Genomic DNA, 17926 nt, shown 5'->3' with positions numbered 1-17926 from the left:
GATGGTGTAGTCATTAAACCATCAGCTTTAAGATGGTGTAGTCATTAAACCATCAGCTTTAAGATGGTGTAGTCATTAAACCATCAGCTTTAAGATGGTGTAGTCATTAACACATCAGCTTTAAGATGGTGTAGTCATTAAACCATCAGGTTTAAGATTGTGTGAACATTAAACCATCAGCTTTAAGATGGTGTAGTCATTAAACCATCAGCTTTAAGATGTGTGTATTAAACCATCAGCTTTAAGAACCATCAGCTTTAAGATGGTGTAGTCATTAAACCATCAGCTTTAAGATGGTGTAGTCATTAAACCATCAGCTTTAAGATGGTGTAGTCATTAAACCATCAGCTTTAAGATGGTGTAGTCATTAAACCATCAGCTTTAAGATGGTGTAGTCATTAAACCATCAGCTTTAAGATGGTGTAGTCATTAAACCATCAGCTTTAAGATGGTGTAGTCATTAAACCATCAGCTTTAAGATGGTGTAGTCATTAAACCATCAGCTTTAAGATGGTGTAGTCATTAAACCATCAGCTTTAAGATGGTGTAGTCATTAAACCATCAGCTTTAAGATGGTGTGGACATTAAACCATCAGCTTTAAGATGGTGTAGTCATTAAACCATCAGCTTTAAGATGGTGTAGTCATTAAACCATCAGCTTTAAGATGGTGTAGTCATTATCATCAGCTTTAAGATGGTGTAGTCATTAAACCATCAGCTTTAAGATGGTGTAGTCATTAAACCATCAGCTTTAAGATGGTGTCATTAAACCATCAGCTTTAAGATGGTGTAGTCATTAAACCATCAGCTTTAAGATGGTGTAGTCATTAAACCATCAGCTTTAAGATGGTGTAGTCATTAAACCATCAGCTTTAAGATGGTGTAGTCATTAAACCATCAGCTTTAAGATGGTGTAGTCATTAAACCATCAGCTTTAAGATGGTGTAGTCATTAAACCATCAGCTTTAAGATGGTGTAGTCATTAAACCATCAGCTTTAAGATGGTGTAGTCATTAAACCATCAGCTTTAAGATGGTGTAGTCATTAAACCATCAGCTTTAAGATGGTGTAGTCATTAAACCATCAGCTTTAAGATGGTGTAGTCATTAAACCATCAGCTTTAAGATGGTGTAGTCATTAAACCATCAGCTTTAAGATGGTGTAGTCATTAAACCATCAGCTTTAAGATGGTGTAGTCATTAAACCATCAGCTTTAAGATGGTGTAGTCATTAAACCATCAGCTTTAAGATGGTGTAGTCATTAAACCATCAGCTTTAAGATGGTGTAGTCATTAAACCATCAGCTTTAAGATGGTGTAGTCATTAAACCATCAGCTTTAAGATGGTGTAGTCATTAAATATCAGCTTTAAGATGGTGTAGTCATTAAAGCATCAGCTTTAAGATGGTGTAGTCATTAAACCATCAGCTTTAAGATGGTGTAGTCATTAAACCATCAGCTTTAAGATGGTGTAGTCATTAAACCATCAGCTTTAAGATGGTGTAGTCATTAAACCATCTTTAAGATGGTGTAGCTTTAAGATGGTGTAGTCATTAAACCATCAGCTTTAAGATGGTGTAGTCATTAAACCATCAGCTTTAAGATGGTGTAGTCATTAAACCATCAGCTTTAAGATGGTGTAGTCATTAAACCATCAGCTTTAAGATGGTGTAGTCCTTAACCATAGCTTTAAGATGGTGTACATCGTAATCATTAACTTGCACAGACAGCCTAGATATTACTTTGGTATGTGTGTGCCCAGAGCACTGTGCTTCAAATTTAAATGAACTTCAGCTTCCGTGGTCCATGTATAAAATCGACAGTAGAAGTTACTTGGAAAACATGGCCATTACAAAACATAGTGTTTGAGAGTTGTAGTGTTGCAGCTAAATATCAGTAGGTCACTGTCTAGTTGGGACAGGCAGACATTTGATGAGTCCACCACAGGTGATTGATCCTATCATCCATCACACACAAAGATAGTGTTGTGAGTTGTAGTGTTGCAGCTAAATATCAGTAGGTCACTGTCTAGTTGGGACAGGCAGACATTTGATGAGTCCACCACAGGTGATTGATCCTATCATCCATCACACACAAAGATAGTGTTGTGAGTTGTAGTGTTGCAGCTAAATATCAGTAGGTCACTGTCTAGTTGGGACAGGCAGACATTTGATGAGTTCACCACAGGTGATTGATCCTATCATCCATCACACACAAACATAGTGTTTGAGAGTTGTAGTGTTGCAGCTAAATATCAGTAGGTCACTGTCTAGTTGGGACAGGCAGACATTTGATGAGTCCACCACAGGTGATTGATCCTATCATCCATCACACAAACATAGTGTTTGAGAGTTGTAGTGTTGCAGCTAAATATCAGTAGGTCGCTGTTTAGTTGGGACAGGCAGACATTTGATGAGTTCACCACAGGTGATTGATCCTATCATCCATCACACAAACATAGTGTTTGAGAGTTGTAGTGTTGCAGCTAAATATCAGTAGGTCGCTGTTTAGTTGGGACAGGCAGACATTTGATGAGTCCACCACCAGTGTTTCTGCCAGAAAGAAATCTTTGGGTATGCATGGTGCTATGAAATTCAATATTTGTGCTGAATGCAACTGCAGTCGATAGGGGTTATGGGGGGCTTCCCCCAAAAAGAAAATGGGTTAGGGTTAAGAAAATGATATAGTAATGATAAGAATCATTAATGTTGTCAAAAAATCAACTTTAAAAAATAAAATCTTCAAAAACATTTAGGTATGGCGCCATACCTATTTTACCCTCTGGCAGAAACCTTGACCACTACAGGTGACTGATCCTATCATCCATCACACACAAAGCAGGTGCTGTACTACATACCCGTCAATCAGACAGGATAGCACATACCATGGCCTTTCTCATTGTTGTCATGGAATACTTGAAGGAATGGAGCCAACCTAGTGTCCCTGACAAAGATTACTTAAATTTATGAGGCTAGAAGAATGGATGACTATTTTGTTGGACACATACAATAAAATAATTGAAGTTAAAGTGAATTGAATACAGAAGCAAGGGATCTTTTATACACACTTTCCAGTTTTGATCTACCAGTTCTGGGGCAGTAATAAATCATTTATATGTGCCTTCCCACAGACAAGACAGCACATACCACCTGCTTTTATAATATGAATTGTGAAAGGGCAAAAACCAATGGGTCCACCATGGACAATGGATCCCATGACCCTTTTCACCTTGAGGTGACCACGCTACCACTGAATTGCATTTCTCCTTCACCTGCACACACAGAGACTGACTGACTGTCACAGCAGGGTTAGAAATTAATAGTTACCACACATTTCTATTGCTCTGGAGGACTATAGTAGCATTGAAAAATATTTACTACATCCCATGAAATAGTATTAGTCTCTAACACGCACCTCATTATTGGTTGGACCTGTGATGGATAGGTATGCAATATTTATGACTGATCCTAAAAAAATAAAAATCAGTGAATGATGCAAATCCAACTGGCCTGAAGAACTTTCACCATTTAAATTGTACTGCCCCAGACATTTCTACCCACCTGGGGAAAGGGAATGATGTGTGTTAGTTAGTACCCCTGCACAGTAGTAACAAAAAGGAATGTCTTGGCCAATATTGATTACGTACAGGATCGATGGGATACACAGTCACGAGTGGTATGATAACCCACACTGTATATTAAAGTAGGGGGCATGTGTAGATCCATACAGGTGTGTTAGTCAGTACCCCTGCACAGTAGTACAAGGGAATGTCTTGGCCAATATTGATTACGTACAGGATCATTGGGATACACAGTCACGAGTGGTATGATAACCCACACTGTATATTAAAGTAGGGGGCATGTGTAGATCCATACAGGTGTGTTAGTTAGTACCCCTGCACAGTAGTACAAGGGAATGTCTTGGCCAATATTGATTACGTACAGGATCGATAGGATACACAGTCACGAGTGGTATGATAACCCACATTGTATATTAAAGTAGGGGGCATGTGTAGATCCATACAGGTGTGTTAGTTAGTATCCCTGCACAGTAGTACAAGGGAATGTCTTGGCCAATATTGATTACGTACAGGATCATTGGGATACACAGTCATGGGTGGTATGATAACCCACACTGTATATTAAAGTAGGGGGCATGTGTAGATCCATACAGGTGTGTTAGTTAGTACCCCTGCACAGTAGTACATGGGAATGTCTTGGCCAATATTGATTACGTACAGGATCGATGGGATACACAGTCACGGGTGGTATGATAACCCACATTGTATATTAAAGTAGGGGGCATGTGTAGATCCATACAGGTGTGTTAGTCAGTACCCCTGCACAGTAGTACAAGGGAATGTCTTGGCCAATATTGATTACGTACAGGATCGATAGGATACACAGTCACGAGTGGTATGATAACCCACATTGTATATTAAAGTAGGGGGCATGTGTAGATCCATACAGGTGTGTTAGTTAGTATCCCTGCACAGTAGTACAAGGGAATGTCTTGGCCAATATTGATTGCGTACAGGATCGATAGGATACACAGTCACGAGTGGTATGATAACCCACATTGTATATTAAAGTAGGGGGCATGTGTAGATCCATACAGGTGTGTTAGTTAGTACCCCTGCACAGTAGTACAAGGGAATGTCTTGGCCAATATTGATTACGTACAGGATCATTGGGATACACAGTCATGGGTGGTATGATAACCCACACTGTATATTAAAGTAGGGGGCATGTGTAGATCCATACAGGTATGTTAGTTAGTACCCCTGCACAGTAGTACATGGGAATGTCTTGGCCAATATTGATTACGTACAGGATCGATGGGATACACAGTCACGGGTGGTATGATAACCCACATTGTATATTAAAGTAGGGGGCATGTGTAGATCCATACAGGTGTGTTAGTCAGTACCCCTGCACAGTAGTACAAGGGAATGTCTTGGCCAATATTGATTACGTACAGGATCATTGGGATACACAGTCATGGGTGGTATGATAACCCACACTGTATTCATTACATATTAAGGTAGGGGGTTGTTTTAAAGTAAGCAGCTACGCTCTGCATGTGTAGATCCATACAGGCTCCACAAACTGATGTAACTGATCCGTAATGAAGGCAGCAATATGTAATGAAGTAGTACCCCTGCACCTCTGATGTAGACAAAACATCTGGTACAGACATCGCAATAATAATGTTAGTAAACCACGTATGACATGTACATCATATTTTGCTTGTAGAGCACTGAACTGAGGTGTGAGTAGGATCGTGGCTATAGCAAGTTTTCTTTTATTAACTATGTGGTCTTTAACCACATACCAAATAGCCAGCCTTATACATAAAAATGTGTTTAGTGTGTTGTTAAATAAATCATTTCTTTCTTTCTTTTCCTTCTCTCACTAACCATTAACTAATGCACTGCACAGACAGTCTAGATACATGTATAGCTTAGGTACCTGCGGGCAGCATGCTTGAACCTTAACAATAATCCTGAAAATAAATTCAGATTTCATACACACAAACAAATCATCTGCAAACTGTACAAACATATGTTTGTGGATGATTTCTTTTCTTTTCGTACCCCGATGAACGTAAAAGAAATAACAGACAATACTTACAAATCTTAAACATACTTACTAATAATGACACCAAAAGTTCATATTTTATTTTGAATTATTTTTTGGTTCTTAAACAATAACACTCAATGTCATCAGATGTGACATAGCCTGACAACGTTATTGTTTTGTTCATCGAGAAATTAACAAACTCGCGTTGCTACGGCTATACCAATGGGATGACATTAAATTGTAATGTGTGTAACGGAAATTTATTTATTGATCCATGTAGACATATTTAAAACACTTTGATTTCTATACAAAGTTTTAAAATATACTCTTCAAAAAAAGAAACGCAAAAGGGTACAAATGGGTTATAACTCCGATTTTATGTTTCCTACCGGTTCATGCTTTGTGAATATAAGGTCATTGCATGTCCCAAACACATTCCCACGGTTACATTCGATAAAACGCAGCTACTGTACAATAAAGTTCCAAAATGTGAATATTCGCAAAAACGCAGCCACGTGCAAATCATGTCACCACTGCACGTGCGTTGTCTGCACGTGCAACATGAACACCGACAGTATAAAAGTGCAGGGTGTTCGCTTGCCTGGCCTCTGTATCTGGCCGACAGTTGACAATCCAGGACATGCCACGTCTCAGTGAACCGCAGAGAAACAATGCCATCGGCCGACTAGACGCAGGCGAATCCAGAACGGCCGTTGCCAGGGCATTCCATGTGTCCCCAAGCACCATCTCCAGACTGTGGGACCGTTAACAGCAACATGGATCAACACGTGACCTCCCTAGATCCGGTCGACCACGGGTCACTACCCCCGGGCAGGACCGCTACATCCGGGTACGCCACCTTCGGGAACGATTGACTACTGCCACCTCCACAGCCGCAGCAATACCAGGTTTGCGCAGGATATCCGACCAGACCGTACGGAACCGCCTACGTGAGGTAGGAATTCGTGCCAGACGTCCAGTTCGAGGTGTCATCTTAACACCACAACACCGTCGACTCCGACTGCAGTGGTGCCAGATTCATCGACAATGGCCTCAACTGCGATGGAGACAGGTGTGGTTCAGTGACGAGTCCCGATTTCTGCTCCGACGTCATGATGGAAGATGTCGCGTGTATAGGCGTCGTGGTGAATGTTATGCGGCAAACTGCGTGCAGGAAGTGGACAGATTCGGCGGGGGTAGTGTCATGGTGTGGGCAGCCATCTCACACACTGGCAGAACTGACCTGGTCCACGTGCAGGGCAACCTGAATGCACAGGGCTACATTGACCAGATCCTCCGGCCACACATCGTTCCTGTTATGGCCAACGCCAACGCAGTGTTCCAACATGACAACGCCAGGCCTCACACAGCACGTCTCACAACGGCTTTCCTACAGAACAACAACATTAATGTCCTTCCTTGGCCATCGATATCACCGGATTTGAACCCAATTGAGCATCTATGGGACGAGTTGGACCGACGCCTCCGACAGCGACAACCACAGCCCCAGACCCTGCCCGAGCTGGCAGCAGCCTTGCAGGCCGAGTGGGCCACCATCCCCCGGGACGTCATCCGTACTCTGGTTGCTTCAATGGGCAGGCGGTGCCAGGCAGTTGTCAACACACGCGGAGGCCACACCCGGTATTGACTCCAGATGACCTTGACCTTGGTGGTGTGTCCTATCACTTACTCACAATGGACTAGAGTGAATTGTGAACAATCTTGCAACATTTGGTAATTATCGGACTCACCATTCAATAATTAAATCAATTCTCCAAATGTTACGACAATGTGGTTTTGCGTTTCTTCTTTTGAAGAGTATATATTTACCTTCATATTTGTATTGTATCAGACTTCTTCCCACAGCTCTTTATATTGTGGTTTTACATAATTGTATAAATAATATTTCCATATATTTACCTTTCTGACACCCAATAGTCAATGTGTGTTTTTGTGCTGGGGTGTCGTTAAATATTTAGTCACTAATTCATGCTTACATGTAAAATCTTCAGTAGAATTATAAGTCACATGTAGTTGGGAGATGTGGACATTACAACAAATAGTGTTAGTGAGTTGTAATGTTGCAAATCCCACTGATGTTAAAAACCTCATAGCCATAGTTTATAATGTGCTCTTGGGTGTCACTAAACAAAAGGTAGTTCAGGGATGTGCTTTTCAGATTAGTCCCGAGTGCGCCATTAGCCTAGCTGCAATTTAGAAATTGCTATACATGTGTATACATTAGATTTGAACCTAGCATTTGACAGCACACTTTCTTAACTATGGTTCACAGGACTTCCATTTATTTAAACGAGGATGACCTGGTTGGCCGAGTGGTTACGGTCGCGGGCTGTCAAACGTGAATTATTACAGTTACATAGGTTTGAATCCTACTAATTGATACTTTGTGGTTTTAAATGATATCTGATTTCAGCTTCTTTCTTTTTTTGTATAAAATGACTTTTCACAAAGTCAGCTGGATCTAATCTGAAATGTTGGAAAATGACAATGAAAATTTAGGAATTGTTTTTACAGATAATTTTATCTTTTATTTTTAACTGGATATCACATCTGTGTTAGTTGTGTACATGTAGAAGGAGTTTAACGCGTTAGTCATTTCCTTTGACTTTCTTACAGAGTAAACACACAGTAGTAGTATTACTTAGGACAGGTGTATCTTTCAGTGGGGGAAATAAGTTACAAAGAAATGCACCTACATAAAGGCCTATTTGTCAACTGTAGAGATAAGTTTGTATAGAGACCAGGAAGATTTTTGTGTTGAGTGTATGACTGACCTCGTTACAGCCAGCGACTAGGAAGAAATTCACAACAATATGCAGAATGGCAGTAGGAATGCTGTACACGTGAATTTATTATTACCCTAGCAGTGAGGAAACATAAAGTTAATTTCTGATCACACGCACCCTGGTTACAACTAGGAAGTTGTTTTCCATTCCCAATGAGTCATAATTCCCCACCATGGTTCAAACACAACAAAGATATCCTCTTTCATCCACATGATCCACAGTCTGATATATCCCTGACAGTCATCCTTGGCTAGAATTGATTTTACACAGAGCTAACGCTTTTCTATGTGACATGGTAAAATAGTCACGACATAGATATTTTATCTTGATTAAATAGATATAATTTACAAAATATAATGGGTTTTTTGCAAACACGATATTGAGTTAAAACATGAAACAGATATTTTATCTTAACAAAAAAGATCAATATTGATAGCGTGTACTGTAAATGTATGGGTAGGGGAATGGCCGCTGACTAGTTTTTGTCACATACAGTACTCTAATTTGTGTGTGTGTCATGTGTGTGTGTGCGTGTGTGTGTGTGTGCGTGTCTTTGTGTGTGTGTGCGTGTCTGTGTGTGTGTGTGTCTGCATGTGTGTGTGTGTGTGTGCGTGTGTGTCTGTGTGTGTGTGTGTGTGTTTGTGTGTGCATGTGTGTCTGTGTGTCTGTTAATTGTGACACAGGCTAAACTTATTAGCAGCAGTGGGGAAAGAAATACTTATTTGTTGATTGACAGCTTGGCACATTTTAAAGTATGGCTATTTACTAATATTTAGCTAAAAGGTAAGCTAGAAAGAAAGATATGGGGGAGATCGAGAGAGAGAGAGAGAGAGAGAGAGAGAGAGAGAGAGAGAGAGAGAGAGAGAGAGAGAGAGAGGGGGAGAGGGGGGAGGGAGGGGGAGGGGGCGCGCACGCCTAGGCCCGGTGCTGCACATAGCGTTTTGTCTCATAAAGGTTTTATTCCGGATGGGGCAGAAGGAGATCCTTATACATGTATGAAATGGTCTTCAGAACATATATAAAATCCTAATTGAAAACAATTTAAACAATATTTCTAGCCTGGAACAGGTGCTAGTCTCCATGGAGGATTGTTAGTCCCCCCTCACCCTACACCACCCAATCTCACCCCACCCACTCCTCCCATTATTGGTTGAAACCAGGCAACTGACTTATATGCAATGTTCATGGCTGATCCTAAAAACAATAAAGCTTTGTATGGTTTGAATGTCCAGCTGGCTTCAGGAGCTAGCGCCATTTAAGTTATATTAGTCCCCAGCTATTTCTACTCACTTGAGATGAGCGTTAGTTTCTACCCCATACACACAGTACAATAAAGATTGATTACGTTAGGATCAATGGGATACACATAGTCATGTGTGATAGCCCATACAATACACTGCATTCATTACATTTGAAAGTTGGGAGCTGTTTCTTTTAAAGTATATGATGGAATTGATCTGTAATTACAGACTGTTTAGACATCACCTGTGATCAAGACTTGCTATCATACTATAACACTGGCAAAAAGTGACCAACAAGTGTATGTAATTACTGACTGTTTAGACATCACCTGTGATCAAGACTTGCTATCATACTATAACACTGGCAGAAAGTGACCAACAAGTGTATGTAATTACAGACTGTTTAGACATCACCTGTGATCAAGACTTGCTATCATACTATAACACTGGCAGAAAGTGACCAACAAGTGTATGTAATTACAGACTGTTTAGACATCACCTGTGATCAAGACTTGCTATCATACTATAACACTGGCAGAAAGTGACCAACAAGTGTATGTAATTACAGACTGTTTAGACATCACCTGTGATCAAGACTTGCTATCATACTATAACACTGGCAGAAAGTGACCAACCTGTGATCAAGACTTGTATGTAATTACAGACTGTTTAGACATCACCTGTGATCAAGACTTGCTATCATACTATAACACTGGCAAAAAGTGACCAACAAGTGTATGTAATTACAGACTGTTTAGACATCACCTGTGATCAAGACTTGCTATCATACTATAACACTGGCAAAAAGTGACCAACAAGTGTATGTAATTACAGACTGTTTAGACATCACCTGTGATCAAGACTTGCTATCATACTATAACACTGGCAAAAAGTGACCAACAAGTGTATGTAATTACAGACTGTTTAGACATCACCTGTGATCAAGACTTGCTATCATACTATAACACTGGCAAAAAGTGACCAACAAGTGTATGTAATTACAGACTGTTTAGACATCACCTGTGATCAAGACTTGCTATCATACTATAACACTGGCAGAAAGTGACCAACAAGTGTATGTAATTACAGACTGTTTAGACATCACCTGTGATCAAGACTTGCTATCATACTATAACACTGGCAGAAAGTGACCAACAAGTGTATGTAATTACAGACTGTTTAGACATCACCTGTGATCAAGACTTGCTATCATACTATAACACTGGCAAAAAGTGACCAACAAGTGTATGTAATTACAGACTGTTTAGACATCACCTGTGATCAAGACTTGCTATCATACTATAACACTGGCAAAAAGTGACCAACAAGTGTATGGACTGTTTAGACAACCTGTGATCAAGACTTGCTATCATACTATAACACTGGCAAAAAGTGTAGTGTATGTAATTACAGACTGTTTAGACATCACCTGTGATCAAGACTTGCTATCATACTATAACACTGGCAGAAAGTGACCAACAAGTGTATGTAATTACAGACTGTTTAGACATCACCTGTGATCAAGACTTGCTATCATACTATAACACTGGCAAAAAGTGACCAACAAGTGTATGTAATTACAGACTGTTTAGACATCACCTGTGATCAAGACTTGCTATCATACTATAACACTGGCAAAAAGTGACCAACAAGTGTATGTAATTACAGACTGTTTAGACATCACCTGTGATCAAGACTTGCTATCATACTATAACACTGGCTGGTAATTAAAAAGTGACCAACAAGTGTATGTAGTGTATGTAATTACAGACTGTTTAGACATCACCTGTGATCAAGACTTGCTATCATACTATAACACTGGCAAAAAGTGACCAACCAGTGTATGTAATTACAGACTGTTTAGACATCACCTGTGATCAAGACTTGCTATCATACTATAACACTGGCAAAAAGTGACCAACAAGTGTATGTAATTACAGACTGTTTAGACATCACCTGTGATCAAGACTTGCTATCATACTAACCACCATGAACGTGATACTATAGTTTAGATACACCATTAAAACCTTCCAAGACCACTATGAATACTATAACTATAGTTTAGATACACCAACAAGTGTATCCAAGACTGACCATGAACGTGCTACTGTAGTTTAGATACTACCATACTAAAACACTTCAGAAAGACCACAATGTATGTAATTACTACTGTTTAGATACACCATCAAAACTTGCTTCCTAGACCACCATGAACGTGCTACTATAGTTTAGATACACCATTAAAACCTGTCCAAGACCACAATCAACGTGCTACTATAGTTTAGATACACCATTAAAACCTTCCAGACTGTTTAGACATGAACTGTGATCTATAGTTTAGATCACACCATTAAAATCTTCCAAGACCAACAAGTGTATGTAATTACTATAGTTTAGACACACCTGTGATCAAGACTTGCTATCATACTATAACACTGAATGTGACCAACAAGTTTAGATACATTATGAAAATTTAGACAAGACCTGTGATCAAGACGTGCTACTATAGTTTAGATACACCATTAAGTGACCTTCCAAGTGTACAATTGACTGTGACATCACCTGTGATCAAGACTTACTATCATACTAAAACACTGGCAAAAAGTGACCAACAAGTGAACGTGATTACTATAGTTTAGATACACCATCAAGACTTGCTATCATACTATCCCAAGTGACCACTAGTGTATGTGAGCACTATAGTTTAGCATTATGCCACATGGAAACCTCCTGAGGCCACCATGAACGTGCTACTATAGTTTAGATACACCATTAAGACCTGAGACCACCATGAACGTGCTACTATAGTTTAGATACACCATGAAAACATCCAAAGACCACAATGAACGTGCTACTATAGTTTAGATACACCATTAAGACCTGAGACCACCATGAACGTGCTACTATAGTTTAGATACACCATTAAGACCTGAGACCACCATGAATGTGCTACTATAGTTTAGATACACCATGAAAACATTCAAAGACCACCATGAACGTGCTACTATAGTTTAGATACACCATTAAAATCTTCCAAGACCACAATGAATGTGCTACTATAGTTTAGATACACCATTAAAACTAAATTTGTGGATACAGGTGCTGGCGATTCACAGATAATGATTGGCATATACATGTTTTTTTGTTGTATCTTTCAGGTGTCTGTGGTAAAACTGTGAAATGGGCAAGAGTGTAAGTTGTATCTTTTACTTGTAGTGATAGAAACTGTGTAAATTTTAACTTTACTAGAAGTGATAGAAACTGTGATATGGGCTAGAGTATAAGTTGTATCTTTTACTTGTAGTGATAGACATTCCAAGGCTGACACAAGCCCTATAGGTGATGTCATCTGTTTGCCCCCCCCCCCCCCTCCCTCCTCAAAACTATTCTTTTAACTCTTTACACTGTTTTTTACTACTAATTTGCATTATATTTATTTAGTTAATTTGCCGTTTTGTTTGTTCCAAAAGGCACCTAAGTTGGGACTGGATCTGGCAAGCCTGGCACTGTCAGATTACAGAGCATGTTCTACATGTTGTGGTCTGCTGCCAGATCTGTAATCCATGCCAGCACAGACGCAGTGTGTTTTGTCATAGTCATTTCAGTATATGTTTCTTTCTTTTTTATTAACCCCCCCCCCCCCACCAGTATCATTGTTTAGGTTACACCCTTACAGTAAAGATCATTGACTAGTGGAACAGTTCATTTGTTCGCCCCAGTCTGCTGACCTGTCATGCAAGACTTTCAGATGGTGCAGTGCTCTGAATGGACCTGATTAGGTTCTGAATGTGGGTCAATCAAGAAAGGTTTAATCCATTAACATGCACATTTCACTAACAAATACTAATTCAGAGACATATATAGAGGATTTGTCACAAGTGTTTTTTAATGTATGGAAAATAGCAACCGAGTCTATGTTAATCAGTATTAGACAGGGTTGATATTTCACATATTAAAAAACACAAGTAGCGAATTCTATTTATCCTATAGCACTTCTAAAATAACATTTTAATTTGATATTTAGTAAATTACAGTACTCAGTCAGGTAATATGACGTCATCACGATCAGCACAAATTAGTTTGACATCACACATTTTAAATAAATGTTATGAAAACGTTATGCTCATGTATACAGGTCCTGTTGTCTTGTAAACAAATGACCTATTCACAGCAACTAATTTAAGACCTTGGAAATTTGCATATACCTTTAAATTTGCATACCATTATTAACCAGGTTAACACACTATATTATCACTTGGGTTTATGACACGGATATCATTGGTAAGTTATAGGATAAAAGAAATTAACAAAGGTTGTTCACATTTAAAGAAAAGACAATGTAAGTATATTGTGTTAGAAAGACTGTGGACTGAATTTACAAAGCTTGTTTTTGTTGAGTAACTACATGTACATACATTTACAACACCCAGTGGCTGATGTATTTACAACACCCAGTGGCTGATGTATTTACAACACCCAGTGGCTGATGTATTTACAACACCCAGTAACTGATGTATTTACAACACCCAGTGGCTGATGTATTTACAACACCCAGTGGCTGATGCATTTACAACACCCAGTGGCTGATGTATTTACAACACCCAGTGGCTGATGTATTTACAACACCCAGTGGCTGATGCATTTACAACACCCAGTGGCTGATGCATTTACAACACCCAGTGGCTGATGTATTTACAACACCCAGTGGCTGATGCATTTACAACACCCAGTGGCTGATGTATTTACAACACCCAGTGGCTGATGCATTTACAACACCCAGTGGCTGATGGATTTACAACACCCAGTGGCTGATGCATTTACAACACCCAGTGGCTGATGTATTTACAACACCCAGTGGCTGATGCATTTACAACACCCAGTGGCTGATGCATTTACAACACCCAGTGGCTGATGCATTTACAACACCCAGTGGCTGATGCATTTACAACACCCAGTGGCTGATGTATTTACAACACCCAGTGGCTGATGCATTTACAACACCCAGTAACTGATGCATTTACAACACCCAGTGGCTGATGTATTTACAACACCCAGTGGCTGATGCATTTACAACACCCAGTGGCTGATGCATTTACAACACCCAGTGGCTGATGCATTTACAACACCCAGTGGCTGATGCATTTACAACACCCAGTAACTGATGCATTTACAACACCCAGTAACTGATGCATTTACAACACCCAGTGGCTGGTGCATTTACAACACCCAGTGGCTGATGCATTTACAACACCCAGTGGCTGGTGCATTTACAACACCCAGTGGCTGATGTATTTACAACACCCAGTAACTGATGCATTTACAACACCCAGTGGCTGATGCATTTACAACACCCAGTAACTGATGTATTTACAACACCCAGTAACTGATGCATTTACAACACCCAGTGGCTGATGTATTTACAACACCCAGTGGCTGGTGTATTTACAACACCCAGTGGCTGGTGCATTTACAACACCCAGTGGCTGGTGCATTTACAACACCCAGTGGCTGGTGCATTTACAACACCCAGTGGCTGGTGCATTTACAACACCCAGTGGCTGGTGCATTTACAACACCCAGTGGCTGGTGCATTTACAACACCCAGTGGCTGGTGCATTTACAACACCCAGTGGCTGGTGCATTTACAACACCCAGTGGCTGGTGCATTTACAACACCCAGTGGCTGATGCATTTACAACACCCAGTGGCTGGTGCATTTACAACACCCAGTGGCTGATGCATTTACAACACCCAGTAGCTGATGTATTTACAACACCCAGTAGCTGATGTATTTACAACACCCAGTGGCTGATGTATTTACAACACCCAGTAGCTGATGTATTTACAACACCCAGTAGCTGATGTATTTTTGGTGCTGGGGTGTTATTAACCATTTATTCACTTCCATACATTTGCAATGCTTAAACACCACTGTTTAAGAAAAAAAGGTTGGCCGTGTGTTTATTGTTTCCTTACAGGAGTACATGTGTTTGACTTTCATCTCTTTAGGTCGTGTTTTGGTGCTGATGTTGAGTCCAAGAAGCTTGATGGCGGCAAGCGCAAGGCTCCAGAAGGCCGTTCTGATTCACCACCCAAAACTGATTCCTCTCCTCGTCGTCAGCCTCTACTCACTGGGAACGTGGGATCAACTGCTTCACCACCCAAAACTGATTCCTCTCTTCGTCGTCTGCCCCCACCCACTGGGAACGTTGGATCAACTGATTCACCAGACAGAGGTGATCCGTCTCCCCGCCCTCAGCCGCCACCCACTGGGAACGTCCCACCTGCTGCTCCAGAAGACCAAGGGGATTCACCTGTCCATACACACCCCACACCCCGCCGTCTGCCCCCACTGGATGGCAACATATCGCCCACGACAACCAGTGCATCAGAGGTTGAACCCAAAGTGATTTCGGAACCGGAGTCGGATGTGACAAAAAAGAAGAAGAAAAAGAAGAAGAAGAGGTCCACGAAGGAGGAGTCGGAATCCAAAGAGATGTCGGAAATGAAGGAAGAGAAATGAGAGCCAAAGAAAGAGAAGTCAGATTCCGAGAAGAAGAAAAAGAGATCATATTTCCACTGATTTAATTTGCAGCAGCCTTCAGCAATGGTTACATACATGTACATGTATATATAAGCAGACATACAACATGATTTCTAAAACAGTACTTGTGGCATCGATTGAATTTCAGCACTAGTTACATACATGTACATGTATATATAAGTCGATATAAAACATGATTTCTAAAACAGTACTTGTGGCATCGATTGAATTTCACAACTGCAATATTTTTAAATCAAATTATAGATTTAATTTTGATATGCACACGTACATCTCATTATTATAAGATATATTATAAAAAAGACGAAAGAAGATAAGACAATTTGAGGATGGTGTTTATCAAGTCATAGGTAATCATAAGTTTAGCATTGCAAATAGCACATTGGAAAAGAAAATTGTGACTGAATTATTTCGAGCTCTGAATGATTATATTAATTGAGAAGAAATAGAACTGTAATGTTTCTATGAATAGTGCTGTGGCAGTTGAAGTTCATTGGGGTAAAGACATTACATGTTGGTAATATTATTATTTAAATATTTAATTTGCAGAGAGATGGCTTTGTTTTAATGAGTTACGGTTTGGGGTTTTTTGATTGGGGAGGGGTTTGTTTTTATTATTATTATATTTTATTATTATTATTATTATTATTATTATTATTATTATTATTATTCAGTTTTGACTGTAAAATCTGACTTTATGCCCAAGTCACCAACATTTGAAAATTTGACATCCTTTCATGTAAAGGTAATTAGTTTTATATTTCTCTTCAACACATTACATTTCCATATCTTTTAAAACTTACTCTTATTGTAAATCATGTTGGATTGTTTGCAAAGTTGTACAAATTGGGTTTCTTAAGTCATATTCAGAAAATAATACCCTTAAAATTACATAACATTCATTAAATAATTTGTGACATGTTTGCATACATCTCGAAATTTATTTTTCTTTAAAAGTGATTTGTTTTTCAAACTGGGACCCCAAATACCTCCCATGTTTCCTTATGTTATTCGGGAAATTATATCAATATGCAGGTACACAGGTAAGTCAGATAGTCGTCAAGAATGCTGGTGAGGTATTAAATTATATCAATATGCAGGTATACAGGTAAGTCAGATAGTCGTCAAGAATGCTGGTGAGGTATTACATTTAGTAAAACATCTTACAATTAGACCTGTATTCATTGTCCAGTCTGAACTTGTTGAAATCCAACTTGGTTTTAATTTTCCTGTAATTGTGTATATTGCTATTGTCAAGAGCAAAATTCTTATGTTCTTGATCTGCAAGTTATAAATCTACATAAATCTATATATCAGTCAGTAAATTAGTGTCATTTCACATGATTTGTGCAAAGTTTAATATTTGACCTAGGTGTAACAGTTTCTGTACCCATGATCTGAGCTGTACTCATACGTGAATATTTATTTACCTGTACCTGACTACAATGTTGAACACTGACGGTCACACTTATAGTGTTACAGGGTGGTTTACCCATGTTACTCTGTGTTAATCTACCGGTAATACTGAAATCACTCACTAGAGTGGTTTTATTTACCTGTACCTGACTACAATGTTGAACACTGACGGTGACACTTATAGTGTTACAGGGTGGTTTACCCATGTTACTCTGTGTTAATCTAATACTGAAATCACTCACTAGAGTGGTTTTATTTACCTGTACCTGACTACAATGTTGAACATTGACGGTCACACTTATAGTGTTACAGGGTGGTT

General features: G+C 39.5%; 1 protein-coding gene across 2 annotated transcripts in view; it reads left to right on the top strand.

Moving 5' to 3' along the window:
• The window catches only part of LOC121386183, a 196997-nt gene extending 179348 nt beyond the window's left edge, over window positions 1-17649 (top strand). The window contains exons 8-9 of one of the 2 annotated variants that reach the window (XM_041517008.1): window positions 12788-12821; window positions 15639-17649. In XM_041517008.1, the coding sequence (XP_041372942.1) occupies window positions 12788-12821; window positions 15639-16152 (548 nt within the window). In that variant the 3' untranslated portion in view covers window positions 16153-17649. The remainder of the gene's footprint in view (window positions 1-12787; window positions 12822-15638) is intronic. The other variant, XM_041517007.1, reaches the window with a different exon arrangement.
• Window positions 17650-17926: the final 277 nt, after the last annotated feature.

Source organism: Gigantopelta aegis, chromosome 12 (genome assembly GCF_016097555.1).
Source record: "Gigantopelta aegis isolate Gae_Host chromosome 12, Gae_host_genome, whole genome shotgun sequence".
In the NCBI taxonomy this organism is placed as follows: Eukaryota; Metazoa; Mollusca; class Gastropoda; order Neomphalida; family Peltospiridae; genus Gigantopelta; species Gigantopelta aegis.
The sequence above is the reverse complement of the archived record's forward strand: the minus strand, read 5'-3'. Positions and strand labels throughout refer to the sequence as shown.